Source organism: Halyomorpha halys, unplaced genomic scaffold (genome assembly GCF_000696795.3).
Source record: "Halyomorpha halys isolate HHAL.00 unplaced genomic scaffold, Hhal_1.1 Scaffold470.1, whole genome shotgun sequence".
NCBI classification, from domain to species: Eukaryota; Metazoa; Arthropoda; class Insecta; order Hemiptera; family Pentatomidae; genus Halyomorpha; species Halyomorpha halys.
Genome location: NW_027115723.1, coordinates 135,076 through 149,524, shown reverse-complemented (window position 1 = coordinate 149,524; position 14,449 = coordinate 135,076). Strand labels below are relative to the sequence as shown.

The 14,449-nt window shown below is 32.2% G+C and overlaps 1 protein-coding gene across 2 annotated transcripts in view; it reads left to right on the top strand.

Moving 5' to 3' along the window:
- LOC106683150 (cytosol aminopeptidase) overlaps window positions 1–14,449 on the top strand; it is a 53,916-nt gene that overhangs the window by 1,726 nt on the left and 37,741 nt on the right. For both annotated transcript variants that reach the window (XM_014424427.2, XM_014424428.2), the window contains exons 2-3: window positions 1,394–1,512; window positions 10,363–10,546. In XM_014424427.2, the coding sequence (XP_014279913.1) occupies window positions 1,394–1,512; window positions 10,363–10,546 (303 nt within the window). The remainder of the gene's footprint in view (window positions 1–1,393; window positions 1,513–10,362; window positions 10,547–14,449) is intronic.

Sequence of the window (14,449 nt, the reverse complement as noted above, 5' to 3'; positions counted from 1 at the left end):
CCTCAATCAGTCTTAGGTCTGTACATCCATCACTGGTATTACTGTCATTCTGTCAGACTAGGAAGGGATCTCTTAACCTCTTCCAAGTACTCACAAGAAGAAAATAATCTTAATTATAGTTGGAGGAAGAGAGTCCGGGTGGCGGTCAATAAATGTATTAAAATAATAAAAGAAAACTATTTATTATTAGCCAAAATTTCGCCCCACTTTGCAGGACTTCGTCATGGCTAAATGAGAAAACAAGATACAAACTTTTTAGAATTAACAGAACATTACAAATAAAAACATTTCAAAACAAAACGAAATATAACGAACAATTGTTAAGTTTATAAAGCATATAGAAAAACTAAAAATAATAAAATATTAATAATAACAATATGAGGAGAAATATACATGTTGGTATAGGTGAGGTATAGTAATATGTAAAAGTAATTGGATAAAAAACTACTATACCTCAAAAATTCATATTACAGTACCTTCATATTCATATCTACTCCACTAATCTCTTGTACCTAACACATTTTCCTCTCTACCATATTTAAAACTGGTTTTAAAGATTAGTCTCCTACAATTAATGTGCCTAGATCTATATTGTGAACTTATATCACACCTCGTTATATCAACAACTTGTCTCCAGTCTACCAACATGTATATTTCCTCATATTGTTATTATTAATATTTTATTATATTTATTTTTTCTATATGCTTTATAAACTTAACAACTGTTAGTTATGTTTTGTTTTGAAATGTTTTTATTTGTTTCTAAAAAAAAAAGAAACAAATAAAAACAACTAAAAAGTTTCTATCTTGTTTTCTTATTAAGTCCTCACGAAGCCCTGCAAAGTAATAATTAACTCTGAATTATCACTAACCTTGAAATATAAGTAATTGAATACCCAATAGAAATATTAAGTAAAAGGATAATTTCTAAAACATATAAAAAGATTATTAAAAACATTTTTTGCGACGTTTTGGAAAATTAGGGGCCGTTCGTAGCTCATAGACTAGGTCATAACAACTTGAGAAATGCGGGCGGCGCCGGTTTGAATCTGGCCTAGGTCTTGGACTTTTTTTCTTTTCGTGGCGGTCTCACGCATAAAAAATGTTGTTGATAATTAGCATAAACTGTGTATCTTTTATATATAATTAACAGGCTTTTAATGTATATACTTTTATACTTAATATGAAGTATTAAACTTTTAAATAGTTTCTACATCTTGTTATTTCCTCTTTACATATTTATTGTTAGCTTGTGCTATACTCTCTTCACAAACTTTGTGTATTACTGTCAATGGGTGAGTGAAAATAAGATTCCTTTAACGGAAAAATTAGTATTAATTAATTTAATAGTAAAAATAATCGATATTAATTATCATCAATGACTATCTTTCAGAAAGGTTTGGTTATCGGTGCATACGATGGATGTAACCCAGGAGAATTACGTTTCACGCCAGCGGCCAAGAATTACGACGAGCAGGAGTCTGCTGGGATGCTGTCACAGTTACTTAAAGGGTAAGCATTTCACAAACTTAGTAGTTTTACATTTTTTAACCGACTTTAACGCTACAAAAGGTTCTTGATCTGATGAAGATAATTCCTTATTATAAAAATAAATCATTACTTTCAGTTGTTTATCCTAAATACTAATCAAACTCCTCAGGCTCATATAAACCATCATACTGTTTAGCAACATTCCTTGTTGCGCAACATACCCACAAAAAGCGCTGCTATAGTTGTACAAATTCCAGATTTATCTATTTCACTATAAACAGTTATAAATTAGTTACTCAACACTTTAACTCATCACAAAAAAGGTTTACAGAACTGCATTATGGCCATTTGTTGCGCAACAGTTTGATCGTGTATGGGAATTTTTAGAGGTTTCTCCAACCCATTGCTAAATGCGACCTTAGACTTTTCATTATTACCTTTGGAAAACACATTTCTTTTCGAGATGTATTACGGAATCCAACAACAATATTCATCCGCTTGTAATAGTTAAATGATAATACTATATATAAGATCTATCAATACAGTATTTTCCTGACTAAAATATCTATTAATTTAATTTATAAAACAGTCATTAATAAAAATTAGAAATAGAACAGGAGAAAGTGTTTCTACTTGCAACACCCTATAAGCCATCTATTGACGAAAGAACATAACCACCGTGACGAACTCGGTATGTTTCTCCATAACACACACATAGACATTGCACTGTTGACAGAAACTCACTTTACTCAACAATTACATTTCTACATACGTGACTACATTACTTATCAATCAGACCACCCAGACAACACTTCACACGCCGGATCGTGCATCCTTATCCATAAATCCTTATCCCATTCCCTCCTTCCTTCCACTCCAACTGCCGCTATCCAATCAACCTCTATGTATGTAATCATTTCAACTCGTCCTTTCCATTTAACATTATCAGCTGTATACTGCCCCTCAGGTATTCCACTTTCCTACAACCACCTTCATTCTTTATTCCAATCCCTCGGATCGCGCTTCATTGCTGGAGGAGACTATAATGCCAAACATCAACGATGGGGATGTACATCTAATACCCGTGGAAATATCCTGTCCAGTGTCACTACCTCCAATAGTTATTCATTTATCCTCTCGCCCATGAGCCCTACTTACTGGCCTACATCCCTCAAGAAACTTCCCGATATCCTTGATATATTTATCATCTCTCAAATTTCCTGTTCCCGGACCAACATCGAATCTATAGATGACCTTTCCTCAGACCACAATCCAGTTATCCTTTTCTTACATTCGAACTTCGTTCCTAAGCCCTCTCCTCCCTCATTGATTAAAGGACGAGTTAACTGGGACAAATTTCGTGATGATTTAGAAAACTAACTGGACTTAAAAATTCCACTTAAGACTAAAGATGACATTGACGAAGCCATAGAAAACTTAATAGAATCTATAAGGTTTTGCATATAAGACAACACAACTATCAGTAAAACTAATAATACCATACCTACTAACTTGCCACACCACATTCGCATCTTATTAAAGGAAAAACGAAGAGCAAGAGCGAAGTGGCACAGGACTAGATACCCATCAGATAAAACACATTATACTAAATTTACAAACAAACTTAAAACAGAACTTAAAAAATTCAATACGCAAAATTTAACTAACTTAACTGAAAACCTCACGACTACTGACAAATCTTTATGGACGACTAATAAGAAGATTCTTAACTTCAAGAATTTTAATCACCCACTTCATACTGAATCTCAAACAAGGACAAAATCGGACGAAGAAAAATCTCAAATATTCGGTCAGCATCTTTCTAAAACCTTTAGGCCACACCCTGACATCCTTAATTCAACCAACCTTGAACACACTGAAGAAGTATTGAATACTCCACTCCAAATGACCCTGCCACCTAAAGCATTTCATCCATCAGACATATCCAACATCATCCAGAATTTACCAACCCGCAAAGCTCCTGGTTATGACCTAATTATATCCCATATTCTAAAACATCTTCCTCGAAAATCTGTTATATTCCTGACCTACATCTACAATGCTGTCCTCAGATCCACATACTTTCCTGACCCATGGAAATTATCCATAATCAAAATTCCCAAACCTCGAAAGCCACCAGAACACCCATCTTCTTACCGTCCTATCTCTCTGTTACCTATCATGGGAAAAATCCTTGAGAAACTTATCTTTAAACGCCTCTACCCCCTCCTAGATTCTAACCGCATAATCCCAGATCACCAGTTTGGATTCCGAACATCCCACTCCACTATCCAGCAATGCCATCGTGTGGTCGATGTAGTCTCGTCTTCATTGAAGCGCGGAATGTACTGTTCGGGAGTCTTTTTTGATGTAGAACAGGCTTTTGATCGAGTCTGGCACCCAGGACTGCTATACAAGATCCGTAAATTCCTACCCCCTACATATTATCTCATTATCCGTTCTTATCTCTCAGACAGGTTATTTCAAGTAAATCACAACAGCGCTTATTCATCCCTGTTTCCTCAGCCTGCTGGTGTACCTCAGGGTAGTATCCTTGGTCCTATCCTTTATACAGTTTATATATATACCTCACCACGTATGCCGATGACACATGCCTATTGTCAGTGAATAATGATCCTTCCATTGTATCCCTATCCCTCCAATCCCACATCACCACCCTCGAAGAATGGTGCCAAAACTGGAGGATTAAAATAAATTCCAATAAATCCCACCAAATCACATTTACCCTTCGTCGTAAACCTTCGTCTTGCCCTACAGTATCTTTTAATGATACCCCACTCATTCCTGTTGAACAGATCCGTTACTTAGGACTAAATCTGGACAAACGACTGACATGGAATCCTCTTACAAGACTGAAAAGACAGGAAACTGCTTGTCGATTCCGACTATTACAACATTTACTAGAAAAACGGTCCAAACTTCCAATCCATTACAAAAGACTGATCTGCATGACTATTATAAGGCCTATACGGAGTTGACTTATGGGGCTCCACTAAACCATCTAATTCCTCTCGAATCCAATCCTTACAGTCCAAAATCCTTCGTAAAACCCTTAATGCTCCTTACTTTGTCACAAATCAAATCATCCATCAGGGCCTCAATGTCTCCTATGTTGCCGATTTGGCCAGAACCAGATACCAATCCTTCCATTATAAACTTCCCAACCACCCAAACCAACTCGTTTCTAACCTGGCTTCTCCTTCACTACCTAATAATCCTCCTAGACGTCTGAAAAGAAGATGGCCTCGAGATCTTCTCCTTCAGAAATGTTTTTGGAGTTCTATCAATAGGTAGATTCTCCACATGTTTTTATCATGTCATAATATCACTTACAGCAAATTTACTTGATGTGTAAATATGTATACAGTTGTAAATATCAATAAATAAATGATTAAAAAAAAAATTTACGAAAGATATGCTTTGGCTTACGTAGTATTTACTCTATACAGATATAGAGGTATGCTTCTTAATGTTTTTTTATTAATTCTAGAAAAGACTAAAGCCTTCAAAAACATTAAACCACTTAAATCAATAACTTATTGAATGCAGTTTGACCATAATATATAACAGGCATGCGAGAATAATTAAGTTTTAAATAATCAACAAGAAACAGTGATTTTTAAGTTGAAATAAATTTTTTAAAATTTGTATGTACACGTATTTTGATTTCAAATTCACAAAACATTTTAGGAGGAATTACAAACCATTTTTTTAACAGAACTATATTTTCCGGCTATAATTCAGTTATTAAACGTTATTTTATTTATGGAATATAAAGTTTTAATTGCAAGATGCCAAATAAAAGCTGATTATTTTTAATTTTTATTTAAATGTTTTGATTCGTTTCATTAACTTCAATTCAGCTTAGTTTCGAAAACCTTTTACGCAACATTTCGTAACAGAACCAAGATTTCATCATCAATTGGTTTTCACTCTATCTGTAGGCACCAACCACTGATTTCGAACATTAATTGCCAATTGATATCTGATTAAACAAAAAAAAATATATTTGATAGTTCTAACTTCTAATGAAAATGAATCAAAACAATATATATAATTTTTTATTATCTTTATTAGAATTTACAACTGTACATGATTATACATTTAGTAAATTTGATATATAACTATGGAGTGATACAGGCGTGTAGGGAAACTACCCAATTGCCAGCACTCTAATGAAATTTTTACATTAGCAGAAATTCGAAGGTTTAGTGGATCCCCAAAGCTCAACTCCGTATGTCCAGATTGGCTTTATTACAGTCATGTAGATCAGTCTGTTGTAATGGATTGGAAGTTTAGACCGTTTGTCTAGTAAGTGTGTAATCCTCAAAATCGACGTGCAGTTTGCTGTCTTTTCAGTCTTTTGTGAGGATTCCAGATTAATCGTTTGTCCAGATGTGATCCATGGTATTAGATCGTTCGACTGGGGCAAGAGCAACATTATTAAAGCATACTGTAGGGCAGTCGGAAGTTTTACAACGAAGGTTACATGTGATATGATAGAATTTATTTTAATCCTCCAATTACGACACCATTTTCAAGGGCTTGGATATGGGATTGGAGAGTTTGGGATGTAATCAAAGGGTTATTATTAACTGCGAGCACACATGTGTCGTCGGCATAAGTGGTGAGGATAGTGTTAGGATTGGTTGGGATGTCAGCTAAAACAATATTTAATTTTATAAACATAAAACCACCAAACCTTTTTTGGTTCAAAAAAAATTTTGATATTGAATATACCTTTTAATATCAATTTTTTTTTTAAACTGTTAATTTCTATTTATTGATAATCCATAGAATAATTTTAGACGTAACAGAAAAAATAAATATATTAATTCAAATCATATTCAAATTTCGAATTTCTGCCGAAAATTTTGAGACCTATCTTGGAAAAAATTATTTGATTAATGCGCATTATGACTTAATATTACTATACGGAGCGTTATTTTAATGCTAAAAATAACCAATACTATATTCCCATTTGATCATTAAAAAAATTATATAGGTTATTGTTTCAGAATAACTATTAAATAACCAAACTAGAAATAATATTATCAAAACAATAATAATAAAATAGTTTATTAATAAATGTTGTTGTGAGCCAATTAATTAATATTTGTACAGTATAAATTTAAAATTTTTAATTAACCTTCCTTCTTCAAATTTGTTTATGATAATAATGCCGAAGAATTGTACTACCCATATTTATGCCCGTCAGAATCAGAATATTTACTGAAAATGCACTCCTATAATGGCTTCATGCATTTTTCTTTGTCATTGTGGAAAATGAAATTGTTCACATGCATTGTAATTGACTTTCAATTAGTTATACAGGAAACAACAATAACAGTTCTGTTGTTAAACATTAGAACTGTCGGTCTACAAACGTCATTAGTTGAAATGAGTTGGAAAATTAACTGGGGTCCTTTTATAGCGATTTTCACCCTATTGTTGGAAAACAGGGCTTGCATTTAAATGCCAATTCAATTTGCATTCCAAACAGATTGGTAAATTAAATTAAGGAGCAATAAATAAATATGATTTATAAATTATAGTTTAAATATGTGATATTATTTAATTAGTAATAAGCAAAATATATGCAAATGAATTTTGCTTATTTTTCTTTATAAAAATTAGTTTATTAAATCCAAATACGGAGGTTTTCGCAAGAGAGTTGTGAAAACTCTCATTAATTAGATAGTTTATATTGGAATTTATTGACAGATTTCCTTGACATAAAATATATAATAATTGCAGCGGTTAAAGAAATATGGAATTTTGTATAAGAGCAGTATTAGTATAAAGCTTAACTGTTAATAAGATGGGAAGTCTCCAGCATTAGGCCTGGTATAATAATAAGAAAAATTAATATAAATTACATTGGATAATACCAGACCAAAAAAAAATAATAACAACGTTTCTTAATTTTTTTTTTTTTTTAATTTTGGCATTCAGCTGTTAATTTAATCTAAAACATTTATTAGTATAATGCCGTAGTATAAAGCCTTCTAAATTTGAAAATAATAAATAATTTTGAATGTGTGTATTTGTATTGGTGTATCGAACATTCGATTCCAGAGAATCATTTATTCAAAATATATCATACTGTAATACATTTGTCATTATTTATTCTTACATGAAATACTTAATATTTATGGAAAGTCTTACTTTTACCAATCCAATATAATAAACTTGAAAATATTGATATAAAAAATGAATGAAAGGTAAAGGACCATCTTGAAAAATACTTAATAAATTAAAATAAATATTACTTGCTTCGAATCGAACCCAAAACATAATTATTAAATTATTACCCTGATTATTTCAATATGAATTCATGCTATAAGATTAAAAAAATTAAAAAAATTATCTTTTGGAATAAATATTTTTATCTACCAATGTGTATCAAAGAATCACTTTGGAATGTCATTTTCAACAATAATTTTGAAATTTTTATCATAAAACATAAAAAATTGTATTAAAGTTATTAATTATAACTATCAATACTGAATTTTAAATGTGATGACAATTTTTATTCAAATCGTTTTATCCTTTCGGTTTTAATAAAATTAAGTGGTGGATGTTAGTTTTTTGTATATTTACATAAACTCAAATTCATAAACCAAAAGGCCAAAGAAACTCCTCATCTTTTATTAGTTTGGAGGTAGGTTTTGGCTGCGGGGTATCATGGATACTGCTGAATATAATTTTCTCCTTTTACGATTTCATTTCTTTGTGGGTAATAAAATATTTTATCACATCAACCCTTCTTCGGTAGAGGTACTTTGCATAAAATAAGAGGGATGCAACATTCCGTTTTGTGGTTGTTATATTGTTACCATTCACTGTCCACCACCTTCCTGACACTTGAATGTTCTCGGTTTATGAGAAAAGGTATGAGTCCTTAGGTGTATTCGAATCGACCTCCTATCGTCAAATGCTTTAATAAATTTATATCATTGTGAATAAAAATTTTATTGACTATACTTTCTGTAAGTAGACTCGATTCCATAAGCACTGTTACGCCCAAACTGAATCATAAATTTTTGCAGTCAACATCATCGTTTCCTTTTTTAAGGATACTAAAGAAAAAAATCAAAAGCGTTCTCAACTTTGTATCTTCTATTCTTCCATCATAATTTTAGGATCCTGTTCGTAAAAGGTAAACTAGAGTACTTAAGTATAGAGCTTAAATGCTTCTTATTCCAGGATAATTTACGACACCATCACTTTGCATTACCCGAAGTTAGTTACAAACCTTAAAACCAGTGAAATGTCCAAAAACATTTTTAAAAAATCATATAAAGCGATTCACAACGATGCTGATGTTCACCTCGCTGATTCACTGATGTTAAATCACGGAAACGCAAATTTTAATACTAGGTTAAGCCACCTGATATGATAGAAAAAATTAATATTAAAAAATATATATTCCATAACAGAAAGTGATATTAATTGAAGTTAAAAAAACAAATAAATCGAATTTGTTAAAGATTTTCGTACATGTTAACTTTCTTTGAGTAATCAAATATTTTAGGAATATGAGCTCTATTGTCGTTTAGTAGAGTTTCCAAATGATATTGGAATCCGGTGTCTATCAAATACCTGCAGTCTGTCAGTATGTTTTTAACAGTCACGAATAGCTAAAGGAGTTCAGGCGTAGATCATTGCAACCTGGGACTGCGTCCCACATAATGAAAACTTGAAGCCTCTCCATGGTGTTAGAATAGGGTAGTAACCTGTAGATAACACCCTCCCCCGTGGAGCGTTTCACTGTCTACATGTTGGCCTAGATCAGGGGTGGCCATCTTTTCTGAACATAAGATCTAATTTTTATTTTATAAGAGTGTTGCGATCGACTAGAGGTCAAGGGATATTATGAGAAAGGATACTAAGTTTATAAACTTTCAGTATCAGGTGCATTCCAGCATTTCATGGGTAGATAGGTAATATATATGTTCAAAACTATTTTTTAAATCAGGTATTAACTTTTTAAAGGCTCATGAAGAAAATAAATTTCCAGACACAACTTTTGATAGCAACATTCCGTACATGCGTTAGATCCGATAGATTTTTACTAACTTAAAATGAAATTTAATTTTTTTATCAACTTTAATGTATAAGTTGTACTATTTGTTCATAAATATGAAAAAGTTGCTATAAAGCTGTACGGTATGACTGATAATTTGATTTAAACTACTAATAATATATTTCACTTTCGCGTTTTTTTGGGCCAGGAAAATGTATCTTGAAAGAATAATGTGCCTAACTTTTTGCAAATCTATCAATAGCTCGCTGAGTACACATCGTTATGAAGTACATATATACGGCTTATCTACCAATGTAAAAAATAACAATAATTATTTAAAGCACCATCAAACTCACATACAGTGGAATTAAAAGAAAATGGATAATTAATAACTTATGATCCAGATGAAATATGTCTGACACTATCGCTAGAAAATTATGTCTTCTACAATCGCTTCAAAGTCCATGGTACACGGAATCCCACCTCAGACATTGTGAGCGATCGACCCAAAGTGCTTGGTGATCGACTTGTTGACCACCTCTGGTGATGTTCCTGATAGCTGCGAATATTCTTTAAATGCAAATATTTATAGGTTAGTAGAGTTTTATCGCTTGGTCACCTTTACGATTTCCCGGAATGTCAGTGACCTGATATTCACATAACAAAACTGTCCTATAAAAAATAATAATAATAAATAGAAAAAAAAAAAACTGATCCAATATAATTCATAAAACATATTGATTTCAGATTTGAAGTCTATACACAATTCTAATAAACTATAAAACAGAAGCAAACTAAAATTGCAATTGTTATGTTAACAGGAGTCACGTGGTTAAGCTAGGGAACGCTCAGGTGTTCAGCAATCTGAGAGGAGATTTCTACTCGGTGGCTGTAGCAGGCCTGGGCATGGAAGGAATCGGGGTCGTCGAAGATGAATCCATCGACCAGTGCAAAGAGAACATCCGAATCGCGGCAGCATCGGGTGCTCTAGCCCTACAGGAGACGGTAAGATTAGAACTTAATATCTTGATAAGTGTAATATGTTAATTAAAATATTTACAAACAATTCAGTTAACTGAATTGATCACAACTAATTCTGAACCAAAGTATGGTATAGTTTGTAAAAATTTACTGCTCATAGAATTAAAACTCCTCCCTCCCAACTTCCAGAACATATAATGTACGATTCATTCCCAACTTAATTTTCAAGCAAAATGCATAATTTCAAACCTCCAACATTGTCACTATAACAATTATCGGGAAAGTTTTAAACATCATTGAGTAATTTTACTCAACAATACCATTACGATAAACTTGGCAGGAGTAACTTGAACTTAAGAGTTAGCAATCCTTGTTTTGTAAAACTGTTTCATCCATACTTCCTGTAAGTAAGGAAAGTGGAGCAATAATGGACACTTCACTAATATTAGATACTTGGGACTAGTAATAATAAGTGACCTGAGAAATTAGATTTCACTACAACTATTGTTATAACTGTAGTTACATTTAGTAATATTTGTTACAGATAAAGATCTAGGGACTTGAGGTGTGTTGGTTTTTCCCAATGAACTTGCTAATGGGGAATTTATTGACTTTGGGCACGTATTGCAGGGCAAGAAGGGAATTATGTATGGCTAATTCCCTTTTAACCTAGCAGTTATCCGCGTAGATAATTCTCTGCGTATGCTAATAATTTATAATTGAGACTTCTTATGCAACTGACTACTATAATCAGGGATGTGGAAAACCCAATAGCCTAACACACAAATATTTTTAAAATTTTCCAGATTCCTGTCAAAAATTTTAATTCACCACTAAAACCCAACCGCGTCTCCGATAATATATATTACAAATAAGGTTATGTAAATGTATTGCATAATATAATATATTTATTTGTTTTGGGGGAAATCCCGAACACTAAATATTTACATAAACCACTCTTGTTATTCTGCAAGAATAAGAAACTGAAAATCACTTATACAATTAAAAAATAAAGACTGTAACTAAGTTAGGCTATTTAAATTTCTACAAATACAAAACAAAAAATGAACATAAATCTCTGTGCAAATTGAACAATATAAAAGAGATAAAAGCAACACATTGAATTGAATTTTTCGATCACATAAAAAATTACAGTTTAATATCCAATTTTGAAATATAAATAATTTGTGCTGATATTGTAAAATTTTGGAGTATTGGGTTCTGTTCTATTGGTACACAGGACCTGATAAAAATTATAACAATCCTCCACTACCGTTATGTCACTAGCTGGACAAGGTTTGTCTAGGTCCAAAGTAAATTTGTGTAATCAGACGTTAAGAGTGAGTGCGTATCTAATGGAAATTCTCAATTGGGCAATCATACTCAGGTAAGGGGGCAGTTGATCTTTAGGTAGATCTGGAGAACTTCCGCTTTAATGAAAACCCTGCAGTACCATGCATTGTAGATCACACCCCATTATCACGAGAGTTACTTCATCCCCTAAAGCCTAACCTAATATCTTTCATTCAGATCTTAGTACTTACCGGATAACAATCCTAATATAAGATAATAATATATTCAAAGGAATAATATCAGGTGGCGATGCTCTTCAGATGTTACCTCAACTATACTACCCAATTATATTGCAGAGTCAACCAATTCTTAAATATTTTTATTAACTAGGACAGTATTTGCTTCAAAACGTGATATACCACAGGTATGGGTGCGACTTATTATGTAATATATGATCCATTACTCCATGAGAAAGTTGAGCCACTCTTGTTATTCTACAAGAATAAGAAACTGAAAATCACTTATATATAGAGAGAGATAAATACTTTATTCATCTATGCTGCCCATATACATCAGGTTGCTATATCGCACAGCATACTAATCAATCTGTAATCGGACATATATAAATTACACATAATTACATGGTATAATAATAAAATAGAAAGAAAACATTTTTTTCCCCTACAGTTTCCTTTTACAATCAATTTAGGTCTATACACCAAATACAAATATTTTAACTCATTCCTTTTTTTTCTCTTTTCTGTTCCTTCAGTTTCACCATTTCACAATTTTTTTTTTTTTTTTTTTCGGCCAAGACTCCCATTGGAGTCCTATACTGCCTAACCAAGGTTGGGGGTCCAAGTTCTTCATTTTGTGGGACCGCCACTCAATGAAAAAAGTCAACGTCCCAGGCCGGATTCGAACCGGCACCGCCAATAGACATCAAATTGGTAAGACTGTGTCTTAACCACTGAGCTATGGGCGGCCCTTCACAATTTTTAATTCACCCGATCAACATTCGCTCTCCCGAATTCATCCTCCTAGATCCTCTTCAGTGACCCGCTAAACAAATTCACTATTAGACGGCAATGTGAGATCAGACGATTAATAATAGTCACAGTAGTAGTTCAGTTTACCAAAAAACAAACAAATAAAAACAAATAAGTTAAAAAAATGAAAATATATAAATAAATAAAAATAATAATACTAGTAAAATAAAATAATTTAATGAATAAATAAGTTAAAACACACAAAGCGACAGGTCCACATATTAAAATAAATAAATAAAACAATGAATAATCTCCGAGCTAATTCCCATGCAGGTGATGGTGTATGATCCCCAGGGAGTCCAAAATAATATTTTATGCTAAGATCGCAATATCCCCGATGCTAACACCAAGGTCTTCTAAAAATAAAAAAAATAAATACTGTAACTAAGTTGGGCTATTTACATTTCTAATAGCACGAAATACAAAACAAAAAACGAACAAAAATCTCAGTGCAAAGTCGAGTAAAGTTAGTAAAATATTAACGATGCAAGGTCGGCCAGACCATCTAAAAGCATATTTAAAAACCGTCAGGGAAAAAAAATCTTCAATATTGAAAAAAGATAAATAAAAATATTATACTTCATTATAAACATACTTATAACAACGTAAGAGGAAAAAATTTATTTATTTTTAATTAGAACAACTCTAATAAAATATTTTATGACTCTTGAAAATAAAGCTAGTAATCATGCTGAAAATTATCAGTTCTAAATCAATATTTAGGTTAACAGGAAATGAAGTGAAATTATGAGACATTAACAAATTATAAATATTGAAAATGCTTTCTAATTCTAAACGCGCAAAAAAAAATTGAAAATATTAATCAGTACATCATGCCAACAGAGCTTATTCATAAAGTTTTAATCTTGGCCACACCATGAGTAACGTTACTGTGAATAATGGTCGTCACGTGGAGGTCCATAACTCACGGTTATCAACGGGGGCCACTGAAGTGTTAGCTTAAACAGCCGACCCGTTTATAATATACTATGCACTGAGATTAAAACTAATTTATTGAGGAATATTATTGCAGAATTAATACTCCATAACGCACATAATTTCAGTTCTGTCATGATTTGTAAAAAAATACATTTCTGCCCGCACTCCCGATCATCTTCTAAGATTCAATCTGCGATCAACAATTAACACCTCATTATGTAAAACAATATTTATGAGTGAGTATTACGAATACCTTTTGGTAATTTTCGGAATAACTATTATTAATCTATCTTTCACCAAAATAACAAATCTATTTTGGTTTCTCGTTACCGATGGGGTATAACCTCAGCCTGCTGTTACAATAACTAGGTAGGTGTTAAGAAGATTAACATATTGAAATCCAAATCCGCTGATTCCAATCCCAGTCAAATTGACTCATCAGCTCATGATGGTCACTAGATTGTTCCTCAATGTTTCTCTGATTCAACAAAACTCAAAGTAGAAACTCATTTTGGCTGTCTAAATTTGATTATTCCTAAGGCACTTTTTTTTCTTTTTTTCTTTTTTTAATATTTTTTTTTTTGACTTTCAAAACAGATTTATTTATTGATAGATATTACAATCTGCCACACAGTTGTGGGCAATA